The sequence below is a fragment of the Castor canadensis genome, chromosome 17 (assembly GCF_047511655.1).
Source record: "Castor canadensis chromosome 17, mCasCan1.hap1v2, whole genome shotgun sequence".
Classification (NCBI taxonomy): Eukaryota; Metazoa; Chordata; class Mammalia; order Rodentia; family Castoridae; genus Castor; species Castor canadensis.
The window spans coordinates 14134531-14145936 of record NC_133402.1 but is presented as its reverse complement, the minus strand read 5'-3'; the positions used below and the strand labels follow the sequence as shown (position 1 = coordinate 14145936).

The following is an 11406-nucleotide window of genomic DNA, read 5'->3' as shown; positions in this document are numbered from 1 at the left end:
ACTCTGCTCCATTTCCATTCCGGCCATTCTGAATTCCCTATCCAGCTCTCCAGTTCCAGGCCCCCTAGCTCTTTTTTTGTTAAGAGTACAGTTGCAATAAGTTTAGAATATTTACTATCCCCACACATGCTTTGAGATCATGTGGATTTACAAGCTCCAAATCCCCACCAGGTAATTTAGTAATTTAGACAAATTCAGTAACTTACTTTTTCTTAGCAATACTGGGGTTTGTACTCAGGGCTTCCCACTGCTTGAGCCACTCCCCAGCCCTTTTGGCTTATTTTTCAGATAGGGTCTCCTGTTTTTGCCCAGTGATAGCCTTACACTGATCCTCCTACCTATGTAGCTGGGACTATATATGTGTGCTCCACCATACCTGGCTTACTGATTGAGATGATTGTTTTTTTTTTTTTTTCCTAGGGCTGGTCAGCCTCACCTGACTGGCTTGAATCTCAATCCTCCCAATCTACCTCCTCAGAAGTTGGGATTACAGGTGTGAACCACCAACACCAGCCCTTTGCTTTGACTTTTAGAGCAAAAATTTAAGATTGGTTCAATTCAATTTAAGATAGTACTCATTGGGAGGAAGAAGCAGGATTGCTCCTTAGGCAAAAGTAAGCAAGACTCTTATCTCAAAAACAAACTGGGTATGATGGCAAAGGCTTGTAATCTCAGCTACTTGGGAGGAAGAGGCTGGAGGACAGTGGTTTAAGGCCAGCCTGGGCAAAAACATGAGACCCTACCTGAAAAACAAACTGAATCCACAATGATGGGTGGTGAGGACTGTGACTCAAATGCAGGCCCTGAGTTCAATTTCCAGTACTGCAAAATAAAATTTAAAACCAAATGGTAGCTGGACACTGGTGGCTCATGCCTGTAATCCTAGCTACTGAAGGTGTAGGCCCTGAGTTCAAACCCCAGTACTGCTAAATAAATAAACACAAAACGATTTTTTTAATTAAATTTTTTCAGTAACTACAACTGGCTGTAAGCGTACAGGAAGCCAGTATTCAAGAGAACGTTCATTAAAAAAAGCAATGTGCTGGGTATGGCAGTGCACACTATAATCCCAGCAGGAGTTGGAAGCTCTGCTTTTGTGAAGGTTCACCTGTGATGTCAGAGCAGTGAGAATGGATGTGGTAGGCTGAGATGGTACACTAACAACCACATTGAGCACTCACCTCTGGGGTTTGTGTTCATCTCTCACCCTCACAGAAGCTGCCTTGGAGAGACTACTGCAAATAATTCAGAGGATAAGTAACTTGTTCCAGGTCACTCAGTGCCAGAGAAGGAGGAGCCAGAATTCCCTTCCCTCCAGGTGACCAGACTTTGGGTCCCAGGCTGTACCCACAGCCCCCAACTCCATGCTCCTTCTAGAACCTTTTTTTTAAGCAGCACTGGGGTTTGAACTCAGGGCCTCACACTTGCTAGGCAGGCGCTCTACCACTTGAGCCACTCCTCCCTCCTTTTTTTTTGTGTTGGGTATTTTCAAGATAGGGTCTTGCAAACTATTTGTCCGGGCTGGCTTGGAACCACAAATCCGCCTGATCTCTGCCTCCTGAATAGCTAAGATTACAGGCGTGAGCCGCTGGCAGTTCACAGTCAAGTTATAGTGAGTATCTACTATGTGTGTGCCAGAGGTCATGCAAGCCCTTTGTCACCATTGCCTCATCTGATCCTCACCACACATTTAAGAGACAGGTGCTACCATTGTCCTTGCTACTGTTATTACTACTATTATTTTACCCCAGCTATATCTGGGGAAGGTTCAGAGGAAGATAACTAGCCCAAACAGGTCCCTGTCCAATGCAAATTAATTCTGAGAAATTAATTTAGAGAAATGCCACTAGCTCAGAATCCTGTGTGTGTGCTCAGAAACATTTATGGCTTTCTAACAAATCGTGTACCCTGGAACTGGGGGGAAAAATTTAAAAACCCGTCTGGACCCCCAATAAATAATTTCTAAGAATGGGGAGAGTGAAAAAGAAGTTATCAATTAAAAACACATATTTAAATGCTTTGATAAGGTAATATATACACATCTCTCAAAAAACCAAAGCCAGGAGCCAGCGGCTAACACCTGTAATCCTAGGTACTTGGGAGGCTGAGGTCGGTCGGATCGCGGTTCGAATCCAGCCTGGGCAATAGTTCGCGAGACCCTCCCCTGCCCCCCAATCTCCAAAATAACCAGAGCAAAATGGACTGGAGTTGTAGCTTAAGTGATAGAGCTTCCCATTCCAGTTTCTAACGCCCTCCCCGGAAGCAATGACCAGCTTCTGCAGAAATACCTATGTATCAAAATTAATTCTGAATGGTGAATGGTGAACTGTGATCGCAATAAAACTTAGCAGAATTTGTTATCTTTTAAAATTTTTAGATATTAAGTGCTAAAAGGTAGCGGAATTTCCAACTAATCCCTCACTTTAAGCCCCGCCCCCTGGCTTTACCTGGGGCCAGGGGTACCGATGCCATCGATGCTCAACTGCCAATCCTGGAGAAGCTCCGCCCCTACATTCCTTTCCCTTCCCCAGTGTTACATTGAAAGTCTCGCGATAGCCCGGCCGCTTCCCATAACTCCGTGCGCTCGCCCTCCCCTTCCCTTTTCCGCCATCTTTCCTTGCCGGTGAGTGACTCTCTCAGAGGGTTCCAACTTTATCCGTCGGCTATCCGCGCCATCCTTAGGTCTCAGGTCCGGCTTTTGTGTCCTGCGAGGATGCCGGGACTTCTCCAGGCCGGGGGTCCTGGACTTTCGGGGACTTGGGCAGTCGTAGGGAGGCGCCATGCCCGGGTGCTCCACGCTCTGCACCCAGGGGATCCCGGCCCGAGGGCTGTAGGCCGCAGCGCTGGCGGGAGGCGGTGGCGGCGGCCTGGCCCCGGCGGGCGGGAAGCTTGGGGGACGGTGGCCCGGCAGGGTCCTTGTTGCCGCGGCCGCGCTGGGAGCCGGGGAGCCTGGGGTCTGACCTGGGACCTTCTGGGCTTTGGTGTTTCTATCAGACTCTAGGTGAGACTGAGCAGGGTGAGTCTTCGGCTTGGTCTCCATCCTTCTGAGTTCGAGGAACTTTGTTAGTGTGTCTTGGAGCTGGTGGCCATTGGAAAAGCCCAGTCTGTGGCCATGTGAGATATGGTGCATATGTCATTGGAGTGTGCACACTTCGGGATGATACAAGGACGGACGGCTTAGCTGGAAGTGGAGTCTTCGGGATGTTAGAGCAGGGCGGGAAAGGAATTCACTTCCAGGGCAGTGTCAGCAGTCCGGATACTGCTGATTTTTAAAGACCTGGGTGACATTGCTGGCGATTCTCAATAACTGATGTTTTCGTATGGGTAGCAGTCGATGCTGAAGCATTGCGCCTAGTGGATTTTGTCACCTCCGGTATTCCTGTGCTGCGGGATTTGTGGCCCATGATTGATAAATGAGTTCTAGATCCAGGCTGACGGGACGACCGCATGATTTCAGGAGCGATGGCGTCTTGGGTGGGTGCTGGGAAGAGAAAGATTACAATGGAAAGATTGGGTCTTGTCGATGTTGACCATAACCGGTCTTGTGTTTCCTGAACAGCCATCATGGTGCGCATGAACGTCCTGGCAGATGCTCTCAAGAGCATCAACAATGCTGAGAAGAGAGGCAAACGCCAGGTCCTCATTAGGCCATGCTCCAAAGTCATTGTCCGCTTTCTGACGGTGATGATGAAGCATGGTAAGTGTATAATTGTGCCTTTTTGCTCTGGTGGGACTGAGGTTTGAACTCAGGCTTTGCTCCACTGCTTAAGCCACATTTTGCTCTGGTTATTTTGGAGATGGGGGTCTTGAGAACTTTTTGCCCTGGCTGCCCTCAACCTCTGATCCTCCTGCCTCCCAAGTCGCTAGAATTACAGGCATGAGGCACCTGGCTTATAATTGTGGTTTGATTTCATGTCAGGCTGTAGAAACTAATAGGGGGTACAAAGTGTCATACATGGGAACAAGTGTACTTGATTTGTGGGTCTCTGGAGGAGAGGGTAGTTTCTACAAATGGAACTGCTGAAGAATGACTTAGTAGGACTGTTAAGATCGAGCTGGGAGCTAAATAACACAAATCATTGCAAGGCAGGGCTCCTGAGCTCCTTTAAAAAGAGGTTCTGGTTGGCAAAGAAGAGTGTTGGTTTGTCTTTGATACAAGCTAGCCTTTGGGAATGGGCAGCTGTGAAGAGGCAAGGAGAAAGTAATCCCTTTTAGGTGTTGATCCCAATATTTTACCTAATGCAGGGATGTGAAATTAGTTCTGCTAACAACTGTGTTTCCCCAAACCACTTACTTAGTGTGATGTAGAGAAGAATCCAGTAGGCAAAAGCAGGGGTATGGGAGAGGCAGCAAGACTCTGGTCTTACGTTGAAGTCCTTCATGTCACAGTCACTTATGTTCTGTAGGTTATATTGGCGAATTTGAGATCATTGATGATCACAGAGCTGGGAAGATTGTGGTGAACCTCACAGGCAGGTTGAACAAGGTAAGAGTTGATGCTTCTCTAACATGGAAGTTTTTTGCAAGTCCTGAATAGTGCTGCTTTAGAGACGGGAATTTGTTTTAAGTCATTTCTCATACCACATTTAATTTGTTCTCTGGGATTGTTTGCTCCAGGCTTGTCAGTTTTGTGTGGGGAATAAGCTGTATGAAAAGTGGTGGTACTGGAATTGGATTCTTGGATGTCTTCTACCCACTTGTGGCTTGAACTTGACTGGCTTAGCTGCTAAGCCTCTCAATCAATATACCTTGTCAGATACCTTGTCTTTGTTCTTTTGATGATGTGTTGGGTTTTTTTGAATGGGATCTTTTTATCTTAAATGGGGTTCTCTAAATACCAATCTCAGTAATTGATCTGCTTTTGTTGCCATAGGATTTAGCTGTGTTTTTGAGGTATGATCTGTCTTGGTGGAAAGGGGGTGTTATTGTTGAGGCAGGGTCTTAAAGCCCTGGGTGGCCTTGAACTCAGCCTCCAGAGTGCTGAGATAACAGGTGTATATCACCACACTTGGCTGGGCTGCCTTCTGATTTGCCATCAACATAACCACATAGACGTATTTTAATTCTGACCTTTGTGGTTTTACTGATTCCTTGTGTGGAGGCAGGATGCTATGTGTGCTTTCCTTGTTGAGGCCTCTAGCTTTCAGATTTGGAGGGAGTTTGAGATGGGGAAAACACCCAGAAAGTAAGTGACTAGTGGCAGTGGCTGGATTGATAAAGTGATTTCCTTGGCCATCAGTTTCCACTTTACAAAGTTGCTTCCCTGTATAGCAACCTCACTGAACCTGAAGTCTTTGTGAAGAGTTAGGAGAAATTGCAAGGCTAATTTTGAGTCTATCCTGTTGTAGTTGTAGGCATTAGAACCCAGCCGACTGACTGCAAAGCACACTTTAGGTTTGCCAACCATTCTTACCCTGATCCTCACAGTGTGTTTTCAAAGTGGAAGTGGGGGGGGGGGGCTGGAAATGTAGCACAGTAGTAGAGTCGTTGTCTGGCATGTGCAGGCCCTGAGTTCCAAAGAACAAAGTGGGAGAGGGTGACTGAGTTTTGAGGAGTTTTCCCCTTGTTTTAGGAACTTGGAAGCTCAGGTTTTTAGTAAACTAGGGCACTGGAGCAGTACTGCTCTGCAGAAGATTGAGTTGATGTATGACTTTGAGCAAAACAAGCTTCTTGAATTTTTCAGTTTTTCTCAACTTGGCTTTCCCTTTTATAAGAGGGTTCCTCTATGTCCCTTGAGTAAGAGATGGTCCTATGTATCCATGCTATGGAAATAGTTATGGAGTCAGGGAGTGGGGAAATGTTTAGACTAGATTTGGGGCTGGGGACATGGTTCAGGTGGTGGGTCCTGAGTTCAAACCCAAATACTGCCAGAAAAAAAAATTTGTTAAAACCTTGCCCGTCGTCCCACCCTCTTTAGAATTGCTATGGGTCAGGAGAGGGTTTGCTGATTGAGTTCTCTCTAGATGAGTTTTCACAGCTGTGAAAGAGGCCTGGGTGCTGAGTGTAATGAGGAATTTAGAAAGGTCTTTGTGGTATGTTTGGAGTAAGCTGATTGTCCCTTTAGCCCTATCCTGTATTCCTTCCGTTGGGCTTGTTCTTGGCTGTATTCAGTGACAGCATAGCTGACAGGATGGGTAACAGTAGATGCACAGGGACCTGAGTAGGTTCACGGAGCAGTTGGATGAATGGGTCACAAAGGCATGGCCATTTTTAGGTTCTTTGGATTCAGATCTCTGCCTGAGGGAGTGCAGTAACCTAGAACTGCTTCAGGAAGTTCAGGAAGTTCTAGCTTCATAGTCCCTTCTGTAATGTGGGTACTGGCTGGCATGGATGTGCACTCAACAGCATTCTACCAGCTACCTCAGCTCTCTGGAGTTTGCACTGGTGTGGGAAGGTAGTAATTAGTCTTCTTTTGGTGGCCTGGGGCTGGCTTTGAACCATAATCCCGATCTCTGCCTCCCGAGTGGCTAGTTTTATAGGCGTGAGCTACTGGCTCACAATTTCTCGTGGATCAACAGTAGGGGACCTTTCTGCAATGAGTTCATAAGTGTAACAGTGATTTGTAGAGCAGGTTTTGTGGGTGTTGGAACATAGAGTGTTATAAAATTTGTATATGTGAGTGAGTTTCTTGAAGAGTGCTTATTGTGGAAGATGGTTGTTGCTGTGTCCTAGTAGCAAAGAGGTGGGATAATTGTAAGAACTGTGCTCTTCCTGCCTTACATGTTCTTCCAGATTAGTTTGGGAGCTACAAGTTTGACTCCAGTCTTATAAGTGAGTTGGTCTCAGCTCTGGGACAGCTCTCCACCTCTGATAGGCTATTGAGTTGAGTGCCATCTTGTGTTCCTTAGTGGTTTTTGTTTTTGGTGAAATGTGAACAATTTAATCTTTTTAATTTCCTTTTAGTGTGGAGTGATCAGCCCCAGATTTGATGTGCAACTCAAAGATCTAGAAAAATGGCAGAATAATCTGCTTCCGTCTCGTCAGTTTGGGTGAGTTGGCTTTCCTCAAATAAAAAAGGCTAATACAGTGAATTGCTGTCATGTAATTTGACTTCAACTGAGATTTCGTTGCTTTTTTTGCAGTAGTAGTTACCTGTTTCCAGTCAGCTTGACTTGGAAATTAGCTCAAGTATTAGACTTCAGGTTCTGAGAAGCACATGAGAGTGAGACAGTAGCAGAATTTTGTCTGCCTTCATGTCTGCTCACTGCATCCAGCATAGTTCCCATTGTGTGTTCTCTGACAGATTCGATTACTGGACCCCACACTTTGGAGGAAACAGTGCTGGAAAATTTTGAGTTCAAATTCTTGTTTTCCCACATGAGAGCAATGAGACCTTGAGGAAGTCATAGCCTTGATTTCTTTCCTCATCGGTGAAATCCCCTGCTTACTTCTGTAAAGCTCTCTAGACCTCAGATGGTGAATAAATGCTCATCATTGAGGTTAGGAACTGTGTCCCCAGTGTGCTTGGTGAGTGGTTGAATATGTTCTTATCTCATAGTTACTGTACTGCAGGTACAGTATTCTCTTAGGGAAATCAGTTGTGCTTGTGATTACAATGCTGATTTTAGTGCCCCACAGTTGTATATGCCACCTAACACGTTATCCTGTCCCCAGCCACGGGGCAGCCAGATTGTATCCACTAATGACTAGTAGTTCCCTGTCATTTTATATATTTATATATATATATATATATAGTAAGTGGTAGTGGTAGAATCATAGTTCAGACTCAGATTACCTGAATACTTGGTACTTGAGTGTTTTAAACTCCATATCTCCTTAACTGAGAGCTGACAGTGACATGTTGAAGTTAAAAGAGATTCCCTTGCCTTCGATTTCAGGTAAGCTTAACTTCCCAGTGTTAGAGGTCAGGCTTGTCAGTGTGTGTGGCTGGAGTCTGGACATGGGTCTTTTGTTCTGGGAATTGTGCCCTTGCACAGCCAGCTCATGTAGGCAGTGTCAGTCCTTGTGTGCCTTACAGGAGGGGAAGGTGAGCTTCAGCACTAGGGAGGAGGTGGTTTTCAGCAGAAAGCAGCTGTTTGCTGAATTGTTAAACTCATCAGTATGTTTCTTTTCCACTCCATAGTTTCATTGTATTGACAACCTCAGCTGGCATCATGGACCATGAAGAAGCAAGACGAAAACACACAGGAGGGAAAATCCTGGGATTCTTTTTCTAGGGATGTAAAGTATACAAATAAAATGCCTCAATGGACTCTGGCTTCCGCTTGGTTGTTGTGAGCCTTTGCCGCAGTACAGCAAGAGTGTTTGGCAGTGCACAGCCATTGTGTTAATGGGTGATTCTGTTTCCCTGTATAAGACCACACTACCCATGTGTCTCCGCAGAGGATGGCGCCTGGCCTAGGGATGTGGATCTGGGTTATAGTCCAGGTTCTGGAGCCTGTGTAGCTTGACAAGACATGCCATGCACTGTTGTAAATATTCCTAGAACATGTTACAGTTCCTTGCTGTGAAAGTGCTCATGAGGAAGCAGGTAGCTAGGCCCACAACTCAACAGGCTCTTCTCATAGTAGACTTGGATGCATGTCAGTAACATTCTAGTGGTATGTTTGTAAAATGGTCACTTTTTTAAACCTCTTGACTTACTGTAAACCTGTCACACGATGGGGAATGTGACTCATTTAGTTCTGCCTGCAACTAGTAAACAGGGTCATCAGTGATAACTGTCTTTGCACTTGATCAGTTTTAGAACTGCAGGAGTAAAACTTATTTTCAGTTTGTCAGAAATGGTAAAGATTTCAGGTGTTGATATAAAAAGTGGGGCTTTGTATTTGTAGGAAGTATTTGAAATTTATGTCTTTGCACTAATTTACACTTGGACATCTTTTTGGGCATTGGTCACTGTCTCGTGTTAGTCATTGCTGGCTGGACTTGTGCCTGTGGATCTGCCAAGGTGAAGCACCTGCACAGCTGCATTTGCCATGCCTGGGAGAGAGCAGGGCAGTTCACAGCCTAGCTTTAGAACAGTGGCAGTGACAACTTCCTCAGTGGTCCCCTGGTCTGTGGGCCACAAGGGGTAGGGCTGGGCTTGCTGCTGGATTGCAGTGGACAGGCAGGTGTCAAGAACTCTTGCCAAGATTTGAATTTTCAGAAAGAGAAGTTTCACTTCATTTTGCTTTTTTTTTTGTCTTGTACTGGGACTTGAATTTGGTCTACCACTTGAGCCACAACCCCAGCCCCTTTTTGTGTTGAGTATTTTCAAGATAGGGTCTCAAAGCTATTTGCCCAGGCTTCAAATTATCCTCCTGATACCAGCCTCGTGAGTAGCTAGGATTACAGGCATGAGCCACAAGCATCTGGGTCCGTTAGGCTTCTTTAAAGGCTATACCTCTGGTGGGTCAAGTAGTCCCTCCTGCTGCCCTCCCTTTGTTTAGAAAGGGGTTCAATATTCAAGTTGCCTGATAACACAGGTGTGTGTTAACCCTAGCAGGATGGCTGTGTGAGGGGCCAGGAGAAGAGGTTCTGGGGAAATGAGTGTTTTCTAGTTCTGACAAATCTACGTGTAAACAAGATTTAAGTATAAGTTGGCAAAGTTGTTTCTCTTGTTCTGTAAGTGTCTGAATTTCCATTGCAAGCTTTCCTCTGAAGACCTTTCTGTGTTTCAGCTGGCTTACTTGGAATCGGGAAGAGTTTGCAGGACTCACCAGAGCATACAGTGTGGACAGAAGTATTTGCTGAGGAGCAGCACAAGGACCTCAGTCTTGCTTTTTTCCAGATTTGCCAAGAGGATGAAATGTACTTTATTTGAGTCATGTGTGTTTAAACTGGTATCACAAGGCTCAGTCTATTACCAGTGATGTAAAGAAAGCTGGAACAACCCATACGAGGTTTTGCTAAGGCTTAAGAGAACTCGGGCAAGCTTGGGAAACTGCCATGTGTTGGCTATTTACAGAGAGCCCATCTAACTGTAAAACGTCCATATTACGGTGCACAGAGGGTGAGTTTTGAGACCGGCTTGGGCTGCAAAGCCGTAAGTTCAAACACCAGTAACATTAAAGAAAAATGGCCTGGATGTGGTGGCTAGTGCTGTAATTCCTGTCACGTGGGAGGCACAGGTAGGAGGATTGTGGTCTGAGGCCAACCTGAGCAAGAGGTTGAGACCCTGTCTGAAAAATAACCTAAAAACAACAAAGGATTGTGAGGCCCAGAGTTCAAACCCCAGTACTGCCAAAAGAAAAAAGCAACCCTGCTCTCCACCAAAACCCACTTAGCATTTTGGATAAGTGCAGTATTTTGGTTAAAAATGCAGGTTGGGGAGTCCAACAGACCAGAATTCAGGTGTGTTCTGTATTCTTCACTTAATAGCCTCAGTTTCCTTATCTGCATTGAGAATCCTGGAAAGGCTTCCTCATGCCTAGGGTGGAAATTGTGTGGAGCATGCTCCCTGAGCACTTGACCATCCATGGTATCAGTTTTTGTTGGGCACAGGTGAAGGGGGAGTCCAGGAGAATCTGCAATGAGTTACAGGTTTCTCTTCACAGCCAAGCTTGTAAATTGTAGGATAAAACAGGTGGTGCTTGTTTTATTGCATTTCTGGTCCTTAGTCTGGTGCCTGGGACAGAGGGATGTTGACTGTACTGTCAAACTTCTTTCTGGGCTTGACTTTATTTTACCCAGCTGGGGAAATGAAAATGGTAGGCACATTGACCACTACCATTTTGTGGGGGTTCTGTGTCCTTTGAAGTGGTTGGGAGAGGGAAGCTGAGTAGGAAGAAAGTGACCACTTGATGGGTTTAACAACACTTTCTTGACAAGGAAGAAGATGGCCTGAGCCCATGGTTTTGCCATGGGCAAGGCTTGAAGGTCAGGAGAGTGGATGCCTGCACAAAATGACTGCTCAGATGATCCATAGAATCCAGGCCCAGGAGGGCACTTTTGAGTCATTGTATTAAGAGGGGACCCAGCACCTACCTTGTCCAGGGGTTCTCAGCATGGGCCCCACAGACAAGAGATGCAGTGCTCTTCATGAGTACATGAAAATTCAGTACTTGTGCACAGAGGCTTTTTCATCAGCCCCATACAGTGGGTGCTAAGTGTTTGAGAGGCTGTTCAGCCAACCTCAGGGTGACGAGACAGCTAGAGGAGTTGTAGACCTGAAAGTTGGCTTTTGGCTCCTAGCATGGGAGACCTACTCAATCTCACCTGGCTTTTCTGATCCAGCTTCCAAAAACACACCTCCCCATCCTCCATTTTCTACTCACCCACGCTTGTACCACTTAGCTTTTGCACACGGTTCCCTTCACCTGAGAGATGTTACCTGAGAGCCCTCAAACTCTGCTCTCAAGAGTTACCTCTGCTACAAGTCGGCTTCCAAAAGGAACGTGTGTTTTTAGACTTTATCTTATCTCCTAAAAATGTGATGCCCGAAGACCAGTGACAGTTTGCAGT

The 11406-nt window shown here is 45.8% G+C and overlaps 1 protein-coding gene across 2 annotated transcripts; it reads left to right on the top strand.

The window, feature by feature from the left end:
• The first annotated feature begins 2497 nt into the window (after nt 1-2497).
• Nucleotides 2498-8212, top strand: Rps15a (ribosomal protein S15a). Of its 2 annotated transcripts, none has more exons than XM_074059971.1 (5): nt 2498-2623; nt 3560-3697; nt 4407-4486; nt 6904-6989; nt 7244-7442. In XM_074059971.1, exons 2-5 carry the CDS (start codon nt 3565-3567, stop codon nt 7293-7295), a joined length of 351 nt encoding a protein of 116 aa, XP_073916072.1. In that variant the 5' UTR covers nt 2498-2623; nt 3560-3564; the 3' UTR covers nt 7296-7442. The 2 variants fall into 2 exon arrangements, with proteins under 2 accessions (XP_073916072.1, XP_020016036.1); XM_020160447.2 differs by lacking the exon at nt 7244-7442 and adding an exon at nt 8084-8212 and having other exon boundaries at nt 2500-2623.
• Nucleotides 8213-11406: the final 3194 nt, after the last annotated feature.

What these genes read in the sequence shown, in the direction of transcription:
- Rps15a (XM_020160447.2), top strand. Translation starts at nt 3,565, where the DNA reads ATGGTGCGCATGAACGTCCTGGCAGATGCTCTCAAGAGCATCAACAAT. An exon ending in GACGGTGATGATGAAGCATG is followed by an intron (nt 3,698 to 4,406) that starts GTAAGTGTATAA and finishes TATGTTCTGTAG; the next exon opens with GTTATATTGGCGAATTTGAG. An exon ending in CTTCCGTCTCGTCAGTTTGG is followed by an intron (nt 6,990 to 8,083) that starts GTGAGTTGGCTT and finishes TCCACTCCATAG; the next exon opens with TTTCATTGTATTGACAACCT.